Source organism: Aethina tumida, chromosome 7 (assembly GCF_024364675.1).
Source record: "Aethina tumida isolate Nest 87 chromosome 7, icAetTumi1.1, whole genome shotgun sequence".
NCBI lineage: Eukaryota > Metazoa > Arthropoda > Insecta > Coleoptera > Nitidulidae > Aethina > Aethina tumida.
The window spans coordinates 5,895,374-5,920,502 of record NC_065441.1 but is presented as its reverse complement, the minus strand read 5'-3'; the positions used below and the strand labels follow the sequence as shown (position 1 = coordinate 5,920,502).

Genomic DNA, 25,129 nt, shown 5'->3' with positions numbered 1-25,129 from the left:
TGTGACCAATTTTTTATTTTGATTAATTCAAATTCCGTTCGCAACCCCCTCGACCAAATCAATCGATCCGGTGATCGTGGTGGTAGCGTGTCACGTGTATAAAAACCGCCCCCGCTAATTTCAGTGCCGTACCGCGAGCCGCCCAGATACAACCCGAAGCGTCGTTCGGCCGCCCTCGGATGGCTGCAGAGGTCGCCCTCGGCCAGCACCCTAGCCCTACCCCCCAGTCCCTGTCCCTCAGACCGGTCCTCGGCCCCTTACAGCTCGGCGAGCAGCAGCCTCAGCGACGCCAGCAGCGGGGCGCCGCCCGGCCTAGAGACCGATACGGCCAGCATCGTCACAGGTACGGTATACACTGTAATTCTCTTTCACTAAGGTTTGCGGCTGACTGGACTGTCGATTTAAATCGTCTTGATCTAACATAAATTAGTCACCACTGTTTTTATGTTATTCATTTTTTTTTTTTGTTGTAATTACAGCTGAGTTTCCTGAAATCTAAGAACTGGAATAATTAATTGAGAAATAAAACTAGTTTTATTAAGGTTTTTGTCGTTTGTACAATTCATAAAAATTACTTTCACATTTGTTTATCTGGTCTTAAATTAATTAATTGCCAATAAGATATGATTATTTTCTGAATAACTCAATTCGAACATATTAATGTTGATTTTAACCTGTAATTAAATAAAAAGCTGCTTTTATATAACAAAAAAAAGCATAATTTTAATGTAACTATACACTTTATTAAAGCTTTTATCTATTAAATTACTATAGTTAATTGTAAATTATATTTTTTATCGTTACAATTAACAAAAATTACTTTCACATTTGTTTATCTGCTTATAAATTAATTAACATCCAGTACGATATGATTACTTTAAGATATTTCAATTCGAATATATTAATATTAATTTTCACATGTAATTCAATAAAAAGCTGTTCAATTAAATTTCATTATACAGATCAATTTTTTAAAACTGTTATCTAATAAATTACTATAGGTAATTGTAAATTACTTTGAAATAAATTGCGAGAAAAAATCTGAAATTATTTAATTATGAATAGAAACCAGTTTTTTATGTCGTTAATGCAATTTATAAAAATTACTTTCTCATTTATATAAATTAATTAATTAAATTTAATTAGATAGTCGAATATGAGTGCATTACACATTATTATTAATTAATTATTAATAAAAAAAGATATTTAAATCGATAATCCATAATCTAAATTTAATCATCTCTGTTAAAGTTTTCCACATTAAGAATGCACTAATCCAACAGCAAATATTAGCTTTAATAAATTTGTATTATTAAATATTACTGTTCTCACCTTGGTAAATGTTTACTTACGAATATATTTACGCACTTTTAATTTGGAAAACATTAACAAGTCTTACACTGGTTTATTAACTTTAAAACTACATAAGATTTGCATGTTAAAATTTACTGTGCATTAGTGTTTGAATGTTTTTTACTACATCTGGCAACGAATTGGTATGGCTACATAGAGGCACAATTATAATTCTAATTATTTACAATTTATAAATAAATGTATTTATTCATTTCATCATCCCACCGTTTTTACACTGAAGCACAGTTTTCAGTGTAAATTCAAATTATCACACACATTAAATTAAACCAAGAGTCCAAAGTCAACAAGGCCATTTCCCACTCTGTAACTATTCCTCTTTGTTGTATCAAGAAACTGCAAACATTGCAAAGTTCCCAAAGGACTTGGAACTCGAGTTTATTGGGCTTAAATGGCCTGTCTTTGTCCCGACGTCTCAAGTGCACACTTCTGTTCGATAAATTGGAATTTGTATATGCTCACATTAATGGAAAAAGGTTGATTTGCATGGAAATCCTTTTATCACTATAAAAAAGACGTACTGATGCTTTCACGGAAACGGCCTGATTTGACACTGATTTATAGTAATATTTTGTAAAAGGATTTCCTTGTAATTTTTTATGTCTAATGTTACAAGAAACGATTACTTACACCATTAAAGTGGAAAAACTTGGAAACTGGAATAAATAAACAACGTAAAAATATCAATAATTCCATGCACAGTTTACAACCACACAAAATACAGACACATCAGCATCACACCATCGATCATCCATCCATTTAGTGGGCGACTATCTACAAGATAGTCGCCCCTCAAGTTTAATATAATGTAACATGTAACGTTACCCTCAGTGCTCGCACTGGGTGTTGCAGACAAAAGTCTCGGCGATACCAGCGACATCATCAGCGACAGTTCCGGAGTCGGTACCGCCAATTCTGACACCAATTGCAGCATCACCATGCCTGGTGCCACCGTCGTATGCATCGAAGCGTACACCAGCAAAGAGGAGGGCAGCGTTTGCATCAGACCCGGCGATTTTATTGAAGGTAAATTGACCCATTTAAAAAATCAAAGGAGTTATGTTATTGTTGTTTCTAGTAACTGGTGCAACTGATGATGGGTACCTTGAAGGCATCGTGAAGAATGGCGGAAACGCCACCGGATTGTTCCCAGCACACTGCGTTCAAGAAGTGCGACTAAGAAATCCCAACATACAAACACCCATGATGGTGGCCAGGGACTCCAGACAGTATTCGAACAACAGAGTTGTAGGCCGAAGAGAATCCACCCAATCGAGCTCCAAACATTTCGCAACCCAACCCAGAACCAAAAAGTAAGAACTAACCAACATACACATACATAACTTGAGTAAACGTTTTTGTTCAGATACACTGGGTTACCCGGTGAGCCGAAGACGGTGGTACTCCATCGCGGCAAAAAAGGCTTCGGCTTCATACTACGCGGAGCCAAAGCAACGTCACCGCTCATGGAACTGACACCATCGGAAAAGTGCCCCGCCCTCCAGTACTTGGACGACGTGGACCCGGGCGGCGTGGCCGACATGAGCGGCCTAAAGAAGGGAGACTTCCTGATCGCCATCAACGACGAGGACGTGTCTTCCGCATCCCACGAGCACGTTGTCGATCTGATCCGTAAATCCGGCGGGTTGGTAAAGATGACTGTGCTGTCGGTGGGCGCACCGACGACACCCAGCTCATCGATACCGATGAGCAAATCGACGATTTTGCCCTGCAAAGCGGACATACCGCTCAGCAGGCACTACGCAACGTTGCCCAGAAAAATGAATCCTGGCGGCACTCTAACGAGGAACAGCCAGGCACCTCTGCCGCCGAGGAGGGACCCCAAGACCACGCTGAGTGTCGGACGGGCCAGGGCCAAGAGCATGGTGGCAGGATTAGGAGGAGAAAAAGATGAGACTGACGACATCACAAAATCCAGTTCCGCCGAGTCAATTCACCAATCGACACCGGGCGGCACCGGAAACTCAACACCGGTACAACCACGCACCGCTTCGATCCGCCAGAGGCCTATTTCGAGCAGGGTCACGTCGCAGGAGTTGGAGGAGTTGTTCGAGAAGCAACGCGACGATGGGGAAAGGGGCGGCGGACAACACAGTTCGCTGATGACCAGCTCTAGGTTCCAGGATGGCACTCAAACCCTGAGTCATCCTGGCTCTCCTGCAAAGACTCGAGTTTACGCCAGCGTGGCCGAGATGAAGAGGAGCAAAAACAAGGTAATGATATTTCCAGAGATACATTTGTTGGTGACACAAATAATCAAATATTGATTCAATTAATTTTTTATTATTTGTTTCACTTTGGTGTTGTACTGTTATTGTATTTTATTTCAGAATAACAAGAAAATTAGAAAAGAAAAAAAGATTGTTAGATTCAAATAATCGTAAATTAACACTACAAATTATTTAGTATAGTAGTTTTTGGTTACAAATGGAAGTAGTACTATCTTAGTTTACAAATTGGTAATGGAAAAATCTTCTGTTAATTGGGTTTCAAAGTAGACAGGAGAAGAGTAGGTGCTATTATTAAAAGGTAGTAAAAATGCTTCGATTAGAAACTAAATATAATTGATATCACATTTTGCACAAACAACTTACAAATTAAATTATAATCAATTGTCATCTTGAACAAAATTTAACTAACCATCTAATACACCAAGTGGTTGGCACATGGTAATGGAAACTTTAATATTTAATTGTGCATGAACGAAAGAAAGAAAAAATGTATCATAAATTAATAATGAAATTCAAAACGACTACTAATACCCAAAAATGTTATTTAACTAACAATTTTAGATTATTGTTTGGGCCATGAACACATTTGGCCATAATCAATCTTAGAATCGTAACTAAAGTCCATTAACAATTTTCAGAAATCCAAACATCACTTCCTGCCCTTTTGGGGAGGACGTGAGCTGCGCAGAGATTTCCACAGCACCCCCGATTTGGCCCAGGAAGTCGCCATGCTCAACACATCAGCTTCAGCCTACTCCAAGAACCATCGCAGCATAGAGGACATCAGTGCCCAACTGGCGAGCAACAGAACATTACCACCTCCGAATCACCCACCGCCACCACCTCCACAACAAATACAACTCATAACGTTGTCCAGGAACTCGGAATATGACAACCTGACCAGCTGCGACGTGGTGAACGAGGAGAGCGTGGTGTCTTCGTTCAGGCCGACGGCCAGCGCCAAGTTGTACGCCTCACCTGAAGATATGAAGTCCGTGGGGTGAGTAGAAACAACTAAGAGATTTTGTCAGTGTGAGAGCGTAACGATTCGTTCCAGGTACAGATCGAAGAGTTTGCCTTCGAATTCCAAGGCCCAAGTCAGAAAGAGTCAAAGTATGAGGACGGCGTCTTCGTTCAAGCCCACCAGCACCTCCACGCCTCCAACTAAGAACACGACTTACGCCCAACCGTTCAGACCATCCAGGTCGCACTCATCAGCAGGTAAGTTCATTAGCTCTTAAAAAGTACGTTGTGTATTTATTAATTGGTTTAATTGTTTAGGTACAAGACGACATAAGAAGATACCTTGCAGCAAGTCAGCTTCAAATGTGGTAGATTTGAGCAAATCAAACACTCCACCCATTCCCGAACCGGATTACAGCTGCAGTGAATCAGAGGGTGAAACCGACGAGGAAAAGGATTGCAGCAATTTGGCCACAAGACTTTCCAGCGTACAGTTGCATCCAGTGGAGAACAGCGGAAACAGCAACGCCAGGTAAAGCGACAAACTCATTGTAATTGACTTAGTAATAATAATGATTGTTATACAGTGGCAGCAGTTCGGGCAGCAGCTCGGTACCTCACAGCTTCAGCGTGGAGGAAATCCAAAAGGGCAGATCTATGTTGCGCTCTTCCAAGTCGTATCCCGACGACTTCCTGAAGAAGCAAAACGATGCGGGCGGCGGCGTCGCCCTAGAAGACGGCGACAACAGTTCCTCCGGCGTGAGCTCCGACCAAGAGATCACCGGCAGCATGAATTCCGAATACACGGAACGACTCAGCGCTTCGATACAAGACAACAGCCAGACTATTAAGAACCAACGACCACAATCAGGTGAGTTTGTTGTCTAAATTTTCTTAGGATTTGTGTCTATAATGGAGGTTTTTAGGCTTGTTGTCGAGACCTGCGGTTTCGTTGGTTCAGTTGCCACCTCCAATTGAGAATGAGACAGATGAAAAGGAAGAGTTCTGCCTTCCACCACCTCCGGAATTTGGAGGCAACGCCAGTAGTGTCGAACATGGACCTGAAGCAGTCCTGGCGCCACCTCCACAATTTAGGTAACTACTTCTTGTTTGTTTATTTTATATTAATCCTTGATGACGGATTATGAAATGAAACGAACCACTATATTATAAGGAATTTTATTTTTAGATACGGCAGATAATCATGGTCACTTTTGGATATAATACAGGTTTCGTATTAATTTTGTCGAGTTTGTCTACGCTTTTTGTAAAATAGTATGCTCCAAATTACTTTTTATTGCCAATTTATTGTTGTAAATTATGATCAATGTTGTTTAAGTTATTAATAAAACAATTTTCCTTCGGAGACTCAACAAAATTTAATATAGCACATTCAAATTATGGTGTTGTAAGTTGTTTCATAAAACTGGAATAACATAAATATGTGTTAGTGATTAATTTTGTGTATTTTTATCGTTTAGTGGCTTGAGTTTGCGTTATGACATAAAATGTTACGTTCACAGAATTTAACAGCATGTTTTCATTTCAGTGACAACCGTCAAGTTTCGAGAGTTCGAATAGTTGGAGCAGTTCCCAAAAACAGCACCCCCAAAATGAAACAAGGTAGACTACACAGTCAGTGATCAATAAACTGAATTTGTATAAATAGGTTTTTTTTTTAAATGCAAATTGAATGTTTTGCCACAACAAGACTTATACTCCCCCTAACTTATAAATTATATCTACATACTCGATCTTAATGTTATATACACACACGCTAAAATGACACAATGTTTTTATTTGGCGAAATTAAGTGTTTTTTAATATTACCACAGCTTGTAAAATGTGTATTGTGTCATTTTAATGTTAAAAAACTATGTAACCGTATTGTCAAATATCAATTATTAAGATAGCACCCACCATTAACATGAATATTTGTAAATTCATCATAGCTGATTAGTTCCTACCAAAACAATACCAGTATTAAATCTATTTTCAATTTGGAAACACTCATTTCCCAATTTATTGAACTAAAAAAAATTATACATATATTTTTCTTTAGTCAAATATATATGGACTAAGTGCATTAGATAAAATTCCGTCATTTTATTCACCAAATCATCCTGCCAAAAATTTATATTTTTGAATTAAATTAAATGTTGTATTTGTGTGACTATATAAATAAACATTTATTATCTGTTGTTTCAAATTCGGTTGTGTATAAAATCATTCAATCGCTCAACAACAAACTGTCAACATGTTTTAAAAAATCATATAAAACATGTTTTTGTACCCTACATTTAGAATCTCCGCGTGATTTTACAATTTAGAGCCGATAATCGCATTGGAAACAAAGTTAGAGCTTTGAAATAGGCTACATTTACAATAATAAGTGATTTTATACCAGTCGATACTAGAAAAATGTGCAATAATCTAATACTTTGTACAAATGTCACTTTGTTATAATTTAACTCAATTTTAAATGATAAATGTGAATGACATAAGTGAACTATTTACAAGTAGATTATAGGAAATTATATAATATCAATATATTACAACAACATTCAAGTATATACAGCTTCTTAAAGTCTGAACGAACTCATTTTTCCATTGTTTGTACTTCACGATTTTATAGCTAGCAAGATATAGCAATACCGTTGACGAAACTTTAGAAAGAAAAGGCCTAAATACACATTATACACTTAGGAAGTTAATGATATCTACCTATTTGTACTCACGAAAATGTGGAATAAATGCAGTAAACTCATTTTTGCAAGCAATTTACTAAATGTTTACTTCACATTCGCAAATCCTGGTATTTTTTTTGTGTGTGCGCAACGCTGAAGGAGGCGAACAGGACGGTAAATGTGAATACACTCATTTTAACCAATTTCGTCACATTGTCTGTACGTGATCTTCGGCGTTGCAGTTATGTATAATTTTTCTTTTGTAAAATAATGCTCAAATATATGTTTTACACTGTATTTTTTTCTTGTAAATATTAATGTTCGGGGTCAGTTATTGTATGATCTATTTTTTGTACATTAACTGTTTGTTTCTATTTGAACTACACGTTATGTAACTAGCTCAAATAGGAATGTGGTTTTTTTTAATATCTGTATTTTGTAAGTATAATTTTGTGCTTATTTATTTTACGAACTTGTAGTTCATAGTTTTGAACGCGTTTCTGTGCTATATTATTGTTATTAATATGGTAATGTTGTAACTACACTTTCTTCTTTTTACCTCTTTTGTTTAATACATGTAATTACAATGAATCTCAATATTTTTAATAAATTTTAATATTACACCAATATTTGTTACAATTCAATTAAATTATTCATCTTCATCATTTCTTTCATTAACAACCCAATCCCAAATCCTTTTTTATGGTTAACAAAAGAAAACTACTTAGTTAATAACAATATTTTATTAAATATTTTATTAGAACCGTATATAATATATTTGAGTTTAGAATGTACTTATGTTTTTTTAAAACATACCATTTTGTATATTACAATATATATCTAATACTATATATATATATATAGAAATCTACTATTTACATAATATACAGTAAAAAAATCACTTTTATTTTAGACACATTGTATATATAACAACGAATATCCCCCAACTAATATAGTTGAGACGTTATTGCAGATTTATATAAATTATATAATATGTATAAGGGCTTATAAAAATTGTCGAAACTTTTTACAAACAAGAAATGTTAATATAAATAATTAATAACTAATTAAAAAACAGGGGTATGGTAACAAAATTTAAAAATAGATTGTACTAAACAAGACATAAAAAACGCCGACAAAGGCCAAAGCATGGGCGAAATCTAAGGCAACTTTCGGTGATTAGCTTCGATGTAAAAATCTGCTTTGATACCTGCAAATATTTTTTTACTATGCTTCTTAAGAACACCAACGTGTACAGCGTAACGATTTCAGCTGATCAGTTGAGATTGCTTACATAAGCTCCCGAGTTATACACGTTGATGTCGATAAGCGTAGCTCATGAACATTATCAGATCCTAATTGTTCCAAAATGTGCAATACTGTTTCACATACAGATATATTGTTTTGTTTTAATGAGTATTTATGTTTGTCACGAAAATATCAGATCTGTAAAGGCACATAATCACATTTTTTATAGCACTTTCGTTTCGTAAAAAAATAATTAAAATGTTAGATAATTCATACACCTTAAAGAAAATTAGGGTACCAACACAGACGGGCGATTTTTATGTACGAATTGATCTACGTTGGTACGTGAAAGTAAACTATAGTCACAGTCAAAGTTTGATAAATCGTTATCAGAGTAAATAAAAAGAATAAAAAAGCTTACATATAAAATTGAAACAATGTACATGAATGTACAGAATTATTGTACAAGAGTATTTTCTGCGCAAATAAATATCTAACATGACTCTTACAGAACTTACAAAATAAATAATAATGTCAAAGTTCTCCTCTATAGAAACACTAAAGTTTAAACATATAAAAAAACTATTTTGTAATGACTAGATATACAAATAAATGCATTAAAAAAATAATTAGAATAACCAGCCATCCAAACATTCAAAAAACGCGGTCGCTTGAACCCGCTAATTCGGTTAACAGACAAAACGACGGCGTCCCTCTTTAATTGATCCCATTTTCCCTACTTCCAATCATTGAACGATATTGAACGAGAAACTTTTCCAAAAAAAAATAATAAATGTGAATAGAAAGAAATTAAGTTCTGCGAGAGCCCGTTATTACACTTCCACACCGAGTACCCTATCCACAACGTAGTCGTAGCGGCCGTTTTGGGCGACGTCTCGAGTATCTGCTTCTTGTTCGCCGTCGCCACTGCCCCTAACTTCATCCTTACTACTATCACAATTTGCACACGGATTGTTCGTCTTCTGGCCGTTCTGATCATCTTCAGTCGACTGTCTGCGAGATGCGGCCTCCTGTTGATGGCACTGGTCGGTCGGCAAGAACGGCACGATCGAGTTTAGTTGCGTGAAAAACGCCATTTTCTCCCTGAAGACAAAAAAATAAGTCAGAACTTAATCAAATTAAGTTTTTAGTTATAACTTACTTGAATGATATGATGTCAGGTTTGCCGTTGCCGGCCTTGGTCTTTCGCAGCTTGTAAATCTCCTTGGAGACCTTCCTCAACATCTTCTCCATCTTCTTCTCTTCCACAGTTTTGGAGGACTTGCAGCTCTCAGCCTGGGCAATCAGGTTTTGGAACTGCTGGTTCTCCAACAGGCAAGACGCAAACTCGCTGTCACCTTGATCCTTAGCTTGCTCCAGCCTGTCCTTCAGCTCCCTAAGCCTGGACAGCTCGGAATTGAGCATATCCAATCGGGTGTGTTGCGCCTGGAGATCCAATTCCAAGTCCAACGACGTCCTGGCCGTGGTGGGCAGATGTTGCTGCGACTTGCTGGTGGACAAATGCGCCAACGAACCGGACTGTCGTCTGAACCTCAACGATCGCCTCTCGATCGCGTAACGCTGGAACGGCTTGCTCGCCCGTCTGTACAACGGCATGGCGCTGTCGCTGTCGCTCCTGTTCAGCTTACAAATGTACTGGTGTTTGGGCACGTGCGCGCTCGGCGAGAAGGTCTGAGATCGCTTGATTACGCCCTTGTCGTCCACCGCACCCACGCCCGCGGCCGCCATCTTCATGTGCTTCGCGTGTTCGGGATAAAAGGCGCATTCCGTGTTCGTCTGCTTGTCGGAATACTTCTCCTCCAGCTCCATTTCGCTGCAGTGCTCCAACACCACTTCCAATCGGTCGTTGCCCGGATAGTCGTCGCCTTCCTCGCAGTCGCTGTCCTCGATGTTGTCGTCTTCGTCCGAGTCTTCGCTGAAATCGTCCGTGTGCCTCAAACAGTTGGCCAGTTCGTCAAAGATTTCGATGGCGGATTGGATCACCGACTCCTGGTTGCGTGTTAAGGTGGACGTTTGCGAGGAGATTATCGTGCTGTCGTCGGAGCTTTCTTCCTTTAGTTTGCACGAGAGCTCGCCGTCGTGTTTCTCGCGTGACACCGAAATGTCGGACTCTTGTTTCGAATGGCTCGAAGGTGGTACCACCGGTTCCTCGTGGGTGCACAGGATGTTGTACCACTTTTGGGTGGCTGTCTGTACGTTGAAGTCGGCCAGACTCACTTGCACACAACCCTGAGCACAGAAGGACACATTAGTAAATGTTTAACGAAAAAACAAAATTGTGTAACTTACCACACACAGGTCGTTCTGTTGTTCGATCTTGTTCCAAACGTTCACTTGTAAAGTCTTTGTGTAAATTTTATTGGCAGGTACTGAAATGTTGAACATGTCTCCAAAGGTCGCTTTTTTCAGGTCTCGAACAGTTTTTGTGCAACACGCTGGTTGTTGCGGTTGTTGGACGGGAAGTAATGCTGCTTTTATATACCTGTAACCAAAATCAACTATTACTATCCAAAATAATTCTAATTTGACTACCATTCACTGTGTGTAATATAATTTACATAAATATACTTACACTTGTGAGTTGTCAGGAATTAGCAGTGCATTCAAATTCCTCGCCCGTTCAATGCAAACGTTCAGCATGTTCTCACTTAAAATGTATTTGAGTTTGATCTGTACTTGGGCCGTGTCACCGTCGAAATCGCTGCCGAAAACACCGGAAGCCCTCTTCCTGTTGGAGGCTTCGAAAACACCGGAATCTCCGGCCACTGACTCGTCACTGACCGCGGCCGAAACAGATCTGGTGTTGGTGCCCGAGGAGGACGTCCTCGACAGGGCGGCTCCTTGGAGGATCTCATCGTGATCGAGTATCGGAGGTGGGGTTTCGGATATGGGTGAAAGTGGTGGGTCTCCGGTGCTCTCGTACGAATATCGACTGGGCCTACCCAAACCGGAACCTTGGGACATGTTGCTGTGGGCCTCCAGGAGGTCAGTAAACGGTGACAGGTTGGGGATGGCCACCTTGGGGGTGGTGTAGTAGTCGTTGATTGCGGGGTTGGACAATCGTAGTTCCACCAGTCGGTCGTCAATTTGTTTTTGTTCTGATTGGAGTCTGTAACAAATAAACCACTATTAATAACCTGAAAACTATAAATAAATGTTTGGTTACTGACCTTCTGTCTCTTTCAACTTGTTCGTATGTGGGGGGTGGTACTACACATGGCAGGTTCTCGTACATTGGAGAAACTGGAGGTGATACACTACTGAGTGAACTTCTTGGCGATAATGAAGGTTGTGACCTGACTGGTGAAGGTGTGCCATTGTCACTGCTCTTCAACAGTCTTTCAACCCTCCTATGCAAGTCGGCCATATCTATTGGCTTCTGATAATTTATGGGGCCGGCACACTGAGGTCCTCCATAAATATCGGTGAAACTTAATCCGGAACTCAAGGACCCTTTGCTGCTCGTCGTCGACAAAGACCCCAGACTAGAACTGCTGCTGACCGACAACGTGCTCGCCGACAATGTTTTAAGCTGCGACTCCAGCTGTGTCATCTGCTTCAAGCCGTCCTTAAGCTGTTGCAGCAGCAGGTTCTTCTCCTCGTGTAACCTCAGTCTATCGGCTATTGCCCTGTTGGACATCTCCAGGGCCTTGTTTAAGTCTTGTTCTAACCTCTTGCACTCGTTCTGAATGTCGGACATTTCCTCTTTACTCCTCATCATAGGTGTAATACTCCTCAGCTCCCTCAACAGTTGTTCTTTCTCTTGGAACAACAACAGTCTGTCCTTGTCGCTTTCAACCTGTCCCGGCTGAACCTTCTCCTCCAAATCAGCCAGCTTCTGTTGAATACTTTGTACTTTTTTCCGTGCCTCATCGTACTCCAACCGCATTTTGGCCATCTCCGCCAATCTGGTACCGATCGGCACCAGATCGCAGCTCAGGTCGGTCTGCGAGGCCGTGCTCAGTTTCTCCTGCGGCAGACTCAGCGTCGACACGTCGGGGGAGCTTTCCGAAAGTTGCAACCGCGTTAGATCGTCTTTCAGCTTCGCCAGCGACTGCATCAGTTCAGCCTTTTCCTTCTCTCCGGACGACAGGGATTTTTGAATGTTTCTCAGTTCGGCCATTATGGCCTGCGCCTCCGTTATGTTGTAGTAGGCGCCCTCGTTCATTTTCAATTTTTGTTCGACACTGAAAAAGTAAAAATGAATAAGTTAGATGTGTCCCGGGTGCTGCGATATTGAAACTTACTTCGTGAGCGTCTCAACGCCCCTTTGGGTGTATGTCATTTCGTTTCTGATCTGTTCTAGTTCTGATTTTAGTCTAGACACGCGGTTTTTCGCCATGGCCACGTCTGATTTTAAGAGATCTGGATCGTATTTTGTACTAACACTACTTGACGATGAACACACTGGAAAACGTAATAAACATTAGATAAGTAAATTTTTTTTGTTTACTAAACTTACGACTGGTTCTGGAGGTTGTTAACGTTGTTAAAGCGTTGTTCAGATGATTGTATTCGTCTTGGGCCAAGATCAGGCGTTGAGATTTCACTTGGAAGATGTCCTTTTTCGCCTGTAACAAAAGGGCCGATAAGTATAATTGTACACGTAACTTTTAGTCGGAGATTTCATCAAAAGAACAGGTGACGAACCTTTCTATTATCTGATTTTATTTTTACTGTAAAAGTTTCACCAAACACGCTTGTTTTATTAATTTTATCTGTGGCGTAATGCAGTTGTTATGTGCGTTAGAGCCTAAAATGGAATCGGCAAATTAGGATTTACTAAACATTCTGTTTACCAAAAATAGAATGGACGGCCGATTTTAATGGACTGTGAAACAAATGTGTAAACATTATAATCGTCATAATTATACTGAGGAATTTCACAAATTATCAAAATTGATTTCGTAGAACAAAACGGAATCTAAAGAGAAATATTTCTAGTATAAATATTTTTCTTAATGCGTTTTAAAACGATCATTAAGGTCGTTAAGGTTCAGTACTATCATTTCGAAATGTGGTAAATGGGATGCTCGCACGAATATTAGCGATTAACAGGAATAATTGTGGAAAATTATTTGATTTATAAAGTATATTAATTCACGTATACCATTAATTTTAATGTATAATAATAGCTACACAATAATAGTTTATTCAATTTAATTGGTTCCAATTGTAAAGTACTTTTAATTGATTTTAATTTTGTAACATTAAATTATTTAATTCTTAGCTCTTCCGTTGTAAATCTTATAAAATTGAATAATAATCTTAAGGTACAACCAATAATAATTGTTAGGTATTCTCATTAAAATCATAAAAATTTCTAAAAATATGAAAATCTTTGGTATCAATGCATTTCATTTTATTCAATATGCAAACACCGTCAAGAACTCAATATTCCAAAACCATTTTAATTACAAAAAATGTCATCTTTATTAATAAAGCCCATTGAAAACTAATAATTATTAAATTAATTGTTATTTAAATTTTAAAATTTCCAAAAATATGGAAATATGCATGGTACTAACATGTTTAGTAGCAACGAAGTTCATTTTCATTGAAAACCTAAACTCAATTAAGAACTAATAATAAATATTAATTATTGTCATCAAGTCCTAAACTTTAAAAAAATATGGGAATACGAATTATCAAGAACTGTAATAATTATTAATTCTTAACATTTAAATTTATAAAAACAGATGTACGGTACCAACATTTTTAAAACCAACAAAGTTCATCTTAAGTAACTACTTAAAGCCCGTTGAGAAACTATTACTAGTTATTAGTCGTTTACATTTAAATTTTCTCTAAAAATATGGAAATACTAAGTAGTACCATCATCCATCATCAATAACTTGATATTTAAACTTCAAAATACTATAATTAATACATTAATTAAATCACAGCTCCATTTTCTTGTATTATTTCAACATTTAAAAATATGTGAGTATCATAATTTGATACCACCATCACAACACAACCACTGCACTTACAAATTCGACCCTCTGGACGGGAACCACACGATTTCCCAGCACCAACATCGCACTGTCCCTGTACTGTTCGAGGTTCTCGTAAATCCTCTCCTCATTTTGCACATGGTACCGTTCGAAGGCCCTCCTGTACGAATCGAACGCCTCGTCGTAGGACCTCCTCTGCACCACGTACGACGCGGGCAGCGTCCTGAACGCGGGATAGAAGAAGGGCGCCTGATGGGCCGGCATCGAGGGCAGCGTGTGCACCTGGAGGTGCGCGTGAGGCAAGGGCCACATCTCGTCCACGACTGAAACGAGCGGTGCGGCCTTGCGCCCGTCCTTCGGCTCCTCTCGTTCGGCGGCCGCGAGATTCTCGCTCGCACGGGCGAAGAAGAGGGGCCCTCTCGTGGACCAATTTCCGTGTGCATTCCGGAGGGTCACGTGGTCAGGACACCCGGTCCATTGTTGCCGGGTCGCGGGGGTCGACGCCGGAACCGGCCCCGCTCTCCTCTCGGGTTTCGCGGAGGAATTTCGGTGCGGCCCGGCCCGATTTTTAAACTGACGGCTTCTCGGTACCGTAGCAAGGCTTTTCGGTTTTCGACGCAATTCACAGGTGATGCGCCTCTCAATAGTAAAAACAACCTTGACAATCATTACACGATCATAACACAGTCGCGGCTTACATAATGAACTGATCAATGATTTACTACGAAAATATTTATTAGTTTGGAACCAGTAATTTGGTTTCGAAGATCACTATGTTATCATATTCAATTTTGATGGAATAATATCTATATTATTGAATATCTTGTTTCAAGGGGAACAACTAGTTTAAATAAAGAATTTTGGTATCAATGAAATACAATTTTAAACTTATTTCTCTCATAAAATATTAAAACAATAATTATCATGGAGAAGAGATTTAATTCTAATTTTATAAAGCTCATTCAAATTAATTGTCAGTGATACTTTGAAGAAATCTAGACAAATTATCGTGGACAACAGGTACTGAAAAATCATAGGATTTATCTTAATTTTAAAAATTCACCCACACTAATTTTCAGTGATATTTTGAAGAAACCTAGGTAATTATCAAGAAGACAACTTCTACTAAAGTAACATAAGATGAAAATTTAATTCTAATTTTAAAAGCTCGTTCAGTGACATTTTAAAGAAATGTAGGCAAATTATCATGGAGACCACTGGTACTAGAGAATCATACGGAAAAGATTTCATGTTAATTTTAAAAGCTCAGTCAAAAAAATATTCAGTGATATTTTAAAGAAATTGAGACAAATTATCATGAGAATAACTGGAACTGAAATATCATAAGAAGTAGATTTAATTCCATTCCTAAAGGCTCATCCAAATTAATATCCAGTGATATTTTGAAAAAATCTAGGCAAATAATTATTATTATGGAGTGGTACTGAAGAACCAAAAGGAGAAGATTCCTAATTTTAAAAGCTTATCCAAACTAATTTCCAGTGATATTTTAAAGAAATCTACATAAATTATTATGGTACTGAAAAATTATAAAAATATTTTGTTGTGTTTCTAAAAACTCAACCAAATTAATAAATATCTAGTGATATTTTGAAGAAATGTAAACACTTGTACTGATAAATTATAAGGAGTAGATATCATATCGTTTCTAAAAGTTAATACAAGTGCGATATTTTGATGAATTCTTATTAGATATTTATTTCAAAAAGTTTTAGGACAGGTAATTTATTTTTTACTCAGTTAATTCTTCCTTTTAACTAATTATTAAACAAATCAAATGAATAAATTTTCCTTACGTCTCCGAAAGCCCATCCAAACCTGAACGGCCCGAGTGGCGAAAAAATGCCAAGAAATTTTGGTATTTCGTGGCCGCCGGCCCCGCGTGCTTCCATTAAGGCCGCGGCTCCGCAATTGATTTATCGACAAATTCCATCCCGGCCCCTACGCCCGATTCCGATTCTCGGAACATTCTCCGCATTGTTTACGTCGAAATCCCGCGTAAAAATTGTGCTGCGGCGTGCCCTCGGCCCCGGAGCGAGGCAGCGGGTACGTGGTGGAGGGCGACGGTGCGGCGGTGCGGGGCAGAGGCGCACGGCGAGTGCAAGATGAGAGGCATTCGTATCGGCTGACGAAATTCCTCTTGTCGGCATACCGAGAGATCGGGGCAGCAGCCGGGTCACCACCGGCAGCCACCGTGCCACACCATGCCGTAAAAATGCGCCGGATTGTAATGGCATCGGGGCCCCGTTGCCAAACCGATGGTCACACTTATGCCAATTACTCTAATTCACATTGGTCATCTGAGAAATCGTTCTAATGGACCATTAATGTGTCCACATTCTGGAGAATTACTGAACAAATTGTATAATTGGTAAAATTTTTTTGGTAAACCAAAGTTTAAGAGCAAAGAATGTTCAGAACTACCATCAAAATATTCTAGGAAAATGTCAATTACTCTAATTCTCACTAATCATCTAAGAAACGCATCAATTTAATTGGAACAAGATGTTAATTGTCAATATTCTAAAGAATTATAGCAAATTTGTAGATTTATGTTACTTCTTCAAACAAGTACTTCCTAAGAAGGATGGAAAAAGTTCAATAAAAGAACTATATTAATAAAATATATCAATATTTGGTCATAATTAAACAGTAACTAGTAAAAGAGAAATTTACAAGTAAAAAATGAAATAAACTAACATCAATATTTTCTAGGAAAATGTCAATTACTCTAATTCTCATTAATCATCTAAGAAATGAATCAATTTATTAATAACCTGTTACATGTCAATCTTCTGGGGAATTAAGGAACAAATTGTATAATTTGTAGATCTACTTACTTCTTCAAATTAGTACATACTAAGACGGATGGTTTAATAAAAGAACATTGATTAAACAGTAAGTTGTAAAATTTATAACCAAAAAATATTAAGAACCAGCTTAAATTCTACGAAAAGTGACAAATACTTTAATTCTCATCCCTAAAAAATGCATGCATATCAATTTTCTGAGGAATTGAAAGGCAAATTAAGAAGTTATTAAATATGTATCAATATTTGGTGATAATTAAATTGTATGTTGTAACATGTACAAACAATGTTTAAGAGCATAGTTTTTTTAGAGTATTAAGAGAGAAGTATCTATATAATTTAGGAAAATGCCAGAAATGTTTTCAGAGATATAAAATAAAAAATATATAATATGCACAAGTGTTAAATTCTGTTAAAATAAAAGTGTGGCAAATAGTTTATTGGAAGAAAATTATTAATGAAACGGTCATAAATAAACAATGAATTGTAAAACAGAGATTTACAAGTAAATATATTAAGAACAAGCACCAGTTTTCTAAGTAAATGTCATCTCAACACAAATTTCAAAAATGAAAGTTAACAAATGCAATAAATTAATATTAATTTTATGATGAGTTATAAATAATTTCAATTTATACGATTTACCTGTAAACACGTGTTTTCTAAAAAGGTTCACAGCTTGATTCACTGTTGAAGTCTCCAATTAGAAATTGTATTTAAATAAATAAAATGTTAAAAAAACAATGAAGGTTTGTTGACTTTTACGGTCTATAAAAGTTTAATTTGTAAAAATTATACATGTAAGAATTTATTGAAAATTTATTTCGTTATAGTAAATTGCATAAACAAAAGATATACAAAATGTGGTTTCAAAACAATTTAAATTGTAAATATCTTATGTCAACTTTCAAATTCTAATTCACCTTTGAACTGTTTTAGTAAAACAAATAATGTCCTAAGATAATTAATATTTATTAGAAACCGTTCAAAATTTTAAAAGCAATTTAAAATAATTATTTAAACACAAAATTACCATACAATATAGGTATTATGTTATTTTAAAGCAAATACATATTCATGTTTGCATAGATAAAACAAATTTCACATTTATTTTAAAATTCCAGACTAAAGTAAAATAATCGAATTATCTCAATTAACGCAAAACAATTCGAGCAATTCGCATTGTAAACGTCCACATTTTTTTCTAATCTACATCATAAGATAACAATCAGCTGAAGTGGAAATTCCACAATCCCGACAAATATGTTTACTTAGCAAATTCCAATTTCACAATTCGACGTTTTTACTGTTAGTCAGCCAAATGACAAATCCACCAAATTACAAATATTTGATAATCACGTGATTGTGTAAAAAAAAACATAATGGAGACCGCAAGAATGTCCCCAATTATGGAGAGACTGGTCATGTTTTAGTTTTAGTGATTCATTGTCAAAAGCTGAGATGATATGAACGAGATCGGTGATTCAGTTCATTGCTCATTATTAAATTATATAAAAATGTTTTACTAATTGACTTCTTAAGGACAAAATCAAAGTATTATTGTTTCTATATATTTTTTTAGTAAATTATTGTAAACTGAATTATAACTAATAATAATGTTACTATAAATTTATAATTTTTATCGCCTAAAATTTAAAAATAAAAATGATTATTTCAAATTATATTTTCTTTAATAATTATTTCAAGGAAAAAAATAATTAAGACAATTATTATAACTTGAATAAAACATAAACAAAATATTCATTATATAATTTTGTATTGTTTTCTAATTAAATAATTGCTTATAAAAGTACAAAAATTAACTAAAATTGAAAAAGACTTTTGTTAGAATATGAGAATCTGTATAAAAATTAAATTAAAAGTTTGTTACATTTTTGAATTATACTTTCTCATGTTAATTAAAAAACTAAAATTCCCCCATAACAAGCCATCTTCAAGTGCAAATTGGTCACGTCAAATGAAAGACATAAATCAAAGACATGCACCAGATACTCGCACAATACAATCTAATGGGACGCAGCCCTCCACTTTTCCGCAGGCCAATTAATCTGTATGCCCGTATGCAAACCGAACGGGGAAAAAAAAACAGAAAGGAGAAAGAAAAATAAAAGGAAAAAAAAGGAAAGAGTTCCGAGGCACGAGAAAGAGAGAAACGGCGCATCTCGGTTCTCTACGGGCCGCAGCAAAACAATCAAAGGCGAAAGAGAGTGTGTGTGTGTGTGAGGACGAGGGAGCGAGATGAGGAGAGATGGGTCTCTCGAGTGCCGGCGGCGACCTGTTGATACGGGATCGGGCCGAACGGCGCATTCCTGGCCCCCCGATCGGGCCCGCGTCGCACTCTCGTACGCGTCGTCCGGATTTTTCTTTTGTTCCGCAAATATTTGTTGTTTGTTGTTTTCGTTGTTTGTCGATGTCGTGCGCATCAATATTTGACTTGCCGGTCGGTTTCGTTCTTCATTTTCCTTTATTTTATCGTCGATTGTTCGTTGGACATAATGAAAACGTATTTGTTAATCAATGAAACTGTTATTGATTGTTTATTGAGTGTTCGACTCTATTTTTATGATTGTATTTATGAATAAATAAAATTAAATTCATTTATAAAATAATTATTTTGAATTATGCTTAATTTGTATTACATTTATTTAAATTAATTAATTGATCATATAACTAAAAATAAATGGTTGTTTCGAAATAAATTTCAAACATTTATAATTAAATAATAACTAAAATAACACTATTTAATTAAAGTTGAATATATATAAAATATATTTTTACAAAAATTTTATAAAAACTATAATTTATTATTTAAATGATTATTTAAGTAATCACACAATTATTATATATTGTATTAAAAATACTCAAAAATGTTTTTATAAATTACAATTTTACCAATAAATAATGTCTTAAAGAACAATTTATTCATTAAAAAATGATATAATTGATAAAAATTAAGTTTATTATATAAATAATTATTTCAACATATACTATACATATATATATATATATATATTAAGCATTTTTAATTAAATTACACATTGTATTAAAATAATCAAAAATTTGCTTATAAATTACAATTTTAATGTTAAATAACGTCTTAAAAAACAATTGTAAAAAAAAATAATCAATTTTTGTTAAAAAATGATATAATTGATAAAAATTAAATTAACATTTATTATATAAATAATTATTTCAACATATACTTTATATTTTTTTTAAATTAAGTAACACAAATATTATACATTTTATTAAAAATATTCAAAAATTTTCTAATAAATTACAATTTTAATATTAACTTGACTTAAAAAATTAAAATAACATGATTTAATTAAAGTTGAAAAAAAAAATTATAAAACACAATTTTACAAAAAATTTATAAATACTATAATTTTTTTTTTAAATGATTATTTAAAACTTTTTTAAATAATAAAACAATTATTATATATTGTATTAAAAATATTCAAAAATGTTCTTATAATTTACAATTTTAACATTAAATAATATTTTAAAGAACAATTTATTCATTAAAAAATGATATAATTGATAAAAATTAAGTTTAAATTTATTATATAAATAATTATTTTAACATATACTTTATATTTAAAACATTTTTAATTAAATTATTACACATTGTCTTAAAATAAACAAAAATTTTCTTATAAATTACAATTTTAATATTAAATAACGTCTTAAAAAACAATTGTAAAAAATAAATCAATTTTGGTTAAAAAATGATATAATTGATAAAAATTAAGTTAAAATTTATTATATAAATAATTATTTCAACATATACTTTATATACTTTTTTAATTAAGTAACACAACTGTACATTCTCTTAAAAATTTTTTTATATAATTTACAATTCTTAATATTAAATAATAAAAAAGCACAATTTAACTAAAATTTCAAACAATTTTTATTACAATGAGAATTCGTATAAAAATTATGATTTTTAATATTAAATAATGCCTTAAAAATGAATTTAACTAAACATGTAAAATGATTTTTGTTGAAAAAATGAGAAATTTTATAACAATTATGTTAAAATTTTTTATATAAATAATTATTTCAAATTATACTTTATATTTTATACATTAAAAGTAATAAAATTTATATAATTTATGATTTTTATAATTTTTTTTATATAATTCACAATTCTTTATATAATTCAATAAAAAAGCACAATTGAACTAAAATTGAAAACGATTTTTGTTACAATGAGAATTCGTATAAAAACTATGCTATTTATTTCTATAAATAAATATTTCGAATTATAATTTACTATTTTATAGAATTTTTATTATATAAAATATTATACAAGAATTAAAAGTAAAAATTCTCACAATTTACATTTTTAATTAAACAGCGAGACAAAATAAAAACGAATTAATATAACTATTAAAAGAAACGTCCCAAGTTCAAAACGAAACAATCAACCCCGCAATAAAATTAATGGAAAAACATCCGAGTAAAAATGCGGAGCCACCGTGCGCGGGCCCGCCCCGCGACCCGGACGCCCCGCCGGGGCCCTCGCGCCGCGGAATGCGGCGGCCCGCTGGGTCCGTGTGCGACGTAACACAGGTAGCGGCCGCAACACGCGGTCCCGCGCGCCCTCCCCACCCCCCGGGGCCCCTAAGCCGCGACCGCTCGCGCTCCCGTCCCCCCGACGGGCGACGTGCCGCCGCGTCCGCGCCCCTCGCCCGAAATCGCCCGCGGGCCCGGGGCGCAACGCGCCAACAGCTGCGGCCGCCGACCAATTTCGAGTGGCACCGGGCGACGTTGCCGCGAACGCCGAGACGGATTTCTTCCTCGGTTCCCCGGGTTTTTTCTTCTAATTTAAAATATTCCAGATGGAATATGTAATATGAGAATAAATACTGATCAACTAATCTGTTTGGAGAATTAAAAAATAGATTAAATAAAATTAAAACCACATTTTTAAGTTGGTTGGTTTTTCCATTATTTCCTCTAATTTCAAATATTCCAGATGTAAAAAATATAACAATAATAAAGACTGATTAACTAATATAAGGGTAGTGTACTTAATTAGTGAATTTTTAGTATTATCAAAAAGTTTACTTGAATGAAGTGTTTACTTTTTTATGGTATAATTTATTCAATTAAAAAAAAATTAAGCACTGATTGTCCATCATTGGATAAGAAATGATATTGAGAAAAACCATAGTATAACTTTGACATTGATTTATTCATGTGAACTGTTTAAATCATTGACAAATGGCTAATTGAAATATCCTGAAATATTCCTGAAAAATGAATTTTTAGTATTATCAAAAAATTACCTTGAAGTGATTATTTCAGAATGATCTCAAATGAATTCAATTTTTGATTTTTTTTGTACAATTTATTCAATTACAAAAATTTCAAGCACTGATAGTCCATCATTGGATAAGAACTGAAAATGTTGTGATAGAAAAATGAAAATGGAATAACTAGAGTATAAGTTTGGTGATAATTCATTCATGTAAACTATTTAAATCAATGTCAAATGGTCAATTGAAATTGCCTGTAACATGAATTTTAAGAGTAGTGTACTTAAATAGTGAATTTTCAGTACTCACTTGAAGTGATTATTGCAGAATGGCGTTCAAATAAATACAATGTGTACTTTTTTATTGTATAATTTATTCAATTACAAAAATTTCAGCACTGATTATCCCTCAATGGTTAAGAAATGAAATTGAGAAAAATTAAAAAATCATAGTATAAGTTTGATGTTGATTTATTCATGTGAACTATTTAAATCAATGACAAATAGCTAATTGAAATATCCTATAACTAACCTAATTTTAAGGGTAGTGAACATAAATAGTATCTGTTTCCTGAAAAATGAATTTTTAGTATTATCAAAAAGTTCACTTGAAGTGATTATTTCAAAATGGTCTCAAATAAATTCAATTTTTGACTTTTTTGTACAATTTATTCAATTACAAAAATTTCAAGCTCTGATAGTCCATCATAGGATAAAAAATGAAAATGGAATAGAAAAATGAAAATGAAAAAGCTAGAGTATAAGTTTGATGATAATTCATTCATGTAAACTGTTTAAATCTATGTTAAAAAGCCAATTGAAATTGCCTGTAACATTAATTTTAAGGGTAGTTAGTGTATTTAAATAGTGCACTTTCAGAATTATCAAAAAGTTCACTTGAAGTGATTATTTCAGAATGGCGTTCAAATAAATTCAATCTTTTACTCTTTTATTGTATAATTTATGAAAATGAAAAAGTAGGGTATAAGTTTGGTATTAATTCATTCATGTGAAGGGTCTAAATTAATGACAAATGGTCAATTGAATCAATAATATTGATCAATGAATATATAAATATACAAATTAATTAAAATTAAAAACATATCCTATATACATATTTTTGAGTTGGTGGTTTTTCCATTTTTTCTTCCATATTTAGTACACATATTTTTAAGTTGATGGTTTTCCAAAATTCTTCTAATTTCAAAAATTACATAATTAAATCAAAATTGTTTTTTCTTTCTTTCCAATTTAACCAATTTTATTTTTTATTATTAATAAGTAATATAATAAGAATATGCAGTAATTTTTGTAAATAATAAAAATTAGGATTAATTTTTCATTGTTCAAAATTAAAATAAATTAATAATAATTTAAATAATTCTAACTAGGAAATGATTGAAATTTTAAAAAATATCTAAAATAGTTTTTTTTCTGGATTAAATATTTATCATCAATTTTTTTATTTGTATTTTTAATTCAAATTTATTTTTTTAATATTTTGTTTAAATATTTTTAAATTTAATCATAAATTAACTTATTTAATGTAAATGAATTATTTTAATGTTATAAAAAATTAAAATTCCCTTCAATTAACTTATTTAACGTAAATGAATTATTTTAATATATGTTATAAAAAATTAAAATTCTCTTCATGAACCACTAGAGCCAGTAAATACGAAAACATTCCATCCCTTTTCAGTTCCAAGTGGAAAAACACCATTTGAAAATAACACTTGTGGAATTTTCTACCTACAGTTCGAGCATTCCCAAAAGTTTCAAGCCATAAAAAAGGCATTTCGTTTGAATAACAGGTCAACGCACAAGAATTCCCAAAGGAATGTTAATGGGCCCGAATTAAATGCCCTCGCAACATCTGGTGGCACTTTAAACTTTCGCAAAACGCAATTCCGACCCCGCACACCCAAAAAGCCACGGACTGTTGATTTATTGTGTTGCACACCGAGATAAGACTTGATCCCGTTAATTTTTCGCGACGTGCCAATAGAACAAAACAACGCGGCGGAACGTGCATTTTTTCAGGTAGGATGGCTCGATGACTCGACTCCTTTCCTTCCTCCTTTATGACATCCGATACATTTCTTAACATCGATTTTATAGCGGATATACATATTTCAATGTACATTGGCGCATTCGCCGCATGAATAACAAAACCATTATTCTATATTCAAAAACCAAAAACGGAAGACATGATGTCCTGATGGCATCCAGTTTATATTGTTCGCCGACAGTGGAAAAAAAAACACACCATCATGTCCATTTGTATGTTGCGATCGGCGTTAATTTAACTATTCCAGATTCATTTGATATGTATGCGCTTGAATAATCGCATCCTGTACGCCAGTGGCGGGTGCCATTCCGCTCACGAATTAAATGGTTACGTTCGGGTACGGTGCTAAAAATGGTGTTGTGCCATTCGGCGTGATTGTACATATTGTACGTGCACGTGAATCGCTGTACCATACATTTTTTTTACAATAAATATTCG

The 25,129-nt window shown here is 34.7% G+C and overlaps 2 protein-coding genes across 8 annotated transcripts in view; one reads left to right on the top strand and one right to left on the bottom strand.

The window, feature by feature from the left end:
- Positions 1 to 7,935, top strand: part of LOC109604809 (SH3 and multiple ankyrin repeat domains protein 2) — a 75,922-nt gene extending 67,987 nt beyond the window's left edge. For 2 of the 6 annotated variants that reach the window (XM_049969379.1, XM_049969378.1), the window contains exons 9-18: positions 125 to 343; positions 2,203 to 2,397; positions 2,450 to 2,684; positions 2,738 to 3,605; positions 4,262 to 4,623; positions 4,681 to 4,844; positions 4,905 to 5,118; positions 5,174 to 5,457; positions 5,513 to 5,681; positions 6,136 to 7,935. In XM_049969379.1, coding sequence (XP_049825336.1) covers positions 125 to 343; positions 2,203 to 2,397; positions 2,450 to 2,684; positions 2,738 to 3,605; positions 4,262 to 4,623; positions 4,681 to 4,844; positions 4,905 to 5,118; positions 5,174 to 5,457; positions 5,513 to 5,681; positions 6,136 to 6,229 — 2,804 coding nt within the window. In that variant the 3' untranslated portion in view covers positions 6,230 to 7,935. Of the gene's footprint in view, positions 1 to 124; positions 344 to 2,202; positions 2,398 to 2,449; positions 2,685 to 2,737; positions 3,606 to 4,261; positions 4,624 to 4,680; positions 4,845 to 4,904; positions 5,119 to 5,173; positions 5,458 to 5,512; positions 5,682 to 5,775; positions 5,816 to 6,135 lie in introns of all 6 variants that reach the window. The other 4 variants (XM_049969382.1, XM_049969380.1, XM_049969381.1 and 1 more) reach the window with 4 other exon arrangements.
- Positions 6,708 to 25,129, bottom strand: part of LOC109604808 (protein kibra) — a 48,167-nt gene continuing 29,745 nt past the window's right edge. Inside the window, exons 1-8 of one of the 2 annotated variants that reach the window (XM_049969385.1) lie at positions 14,536 to 14,917; positions 13,005 to 13,113; positions 12,790 to 12,949; positions 11,713 to 12,729; positions 11,115 to 11,651; positions 10,832 to 11,024; positions 9,684 to 10,771; positions 6,708 to 9,625 (exon numbers count right to left, since the gene is read on the bottom strand). In XM_049969385.1, the coding sequence (XP_049825342.1) occupies positions 9,355 to 9,625; positions 9,684 to 10,771; positions 10,832 to 11,024; positions 11,115 to 11,651; positions 11,713 to 12,729; positions 12,790 to 12,949; positions 13,005 to 13,113; positions 14,536 to 14,811 (3,651 nt within the window). In that variant the 5' untranslated portion in view covers positions 14,812 to 14,917 and the 3' untranslated portion in view covers positions 6,708 to 9,354. Of the gene's footprint in view, positions 9,626 to 9,683; positions 10,772 to 10,831; positions 11,025 to 11,114; positions 11,652 to 11,712; positions 12,730 to 12,789; positions 12,950 to 13,004; positions 13,114 to 14,535; positions 14,918 to 25,129 lie in introns of those variants that run through there. The other variant, XM_049969384.1, reaches the window with a different exon arrangement.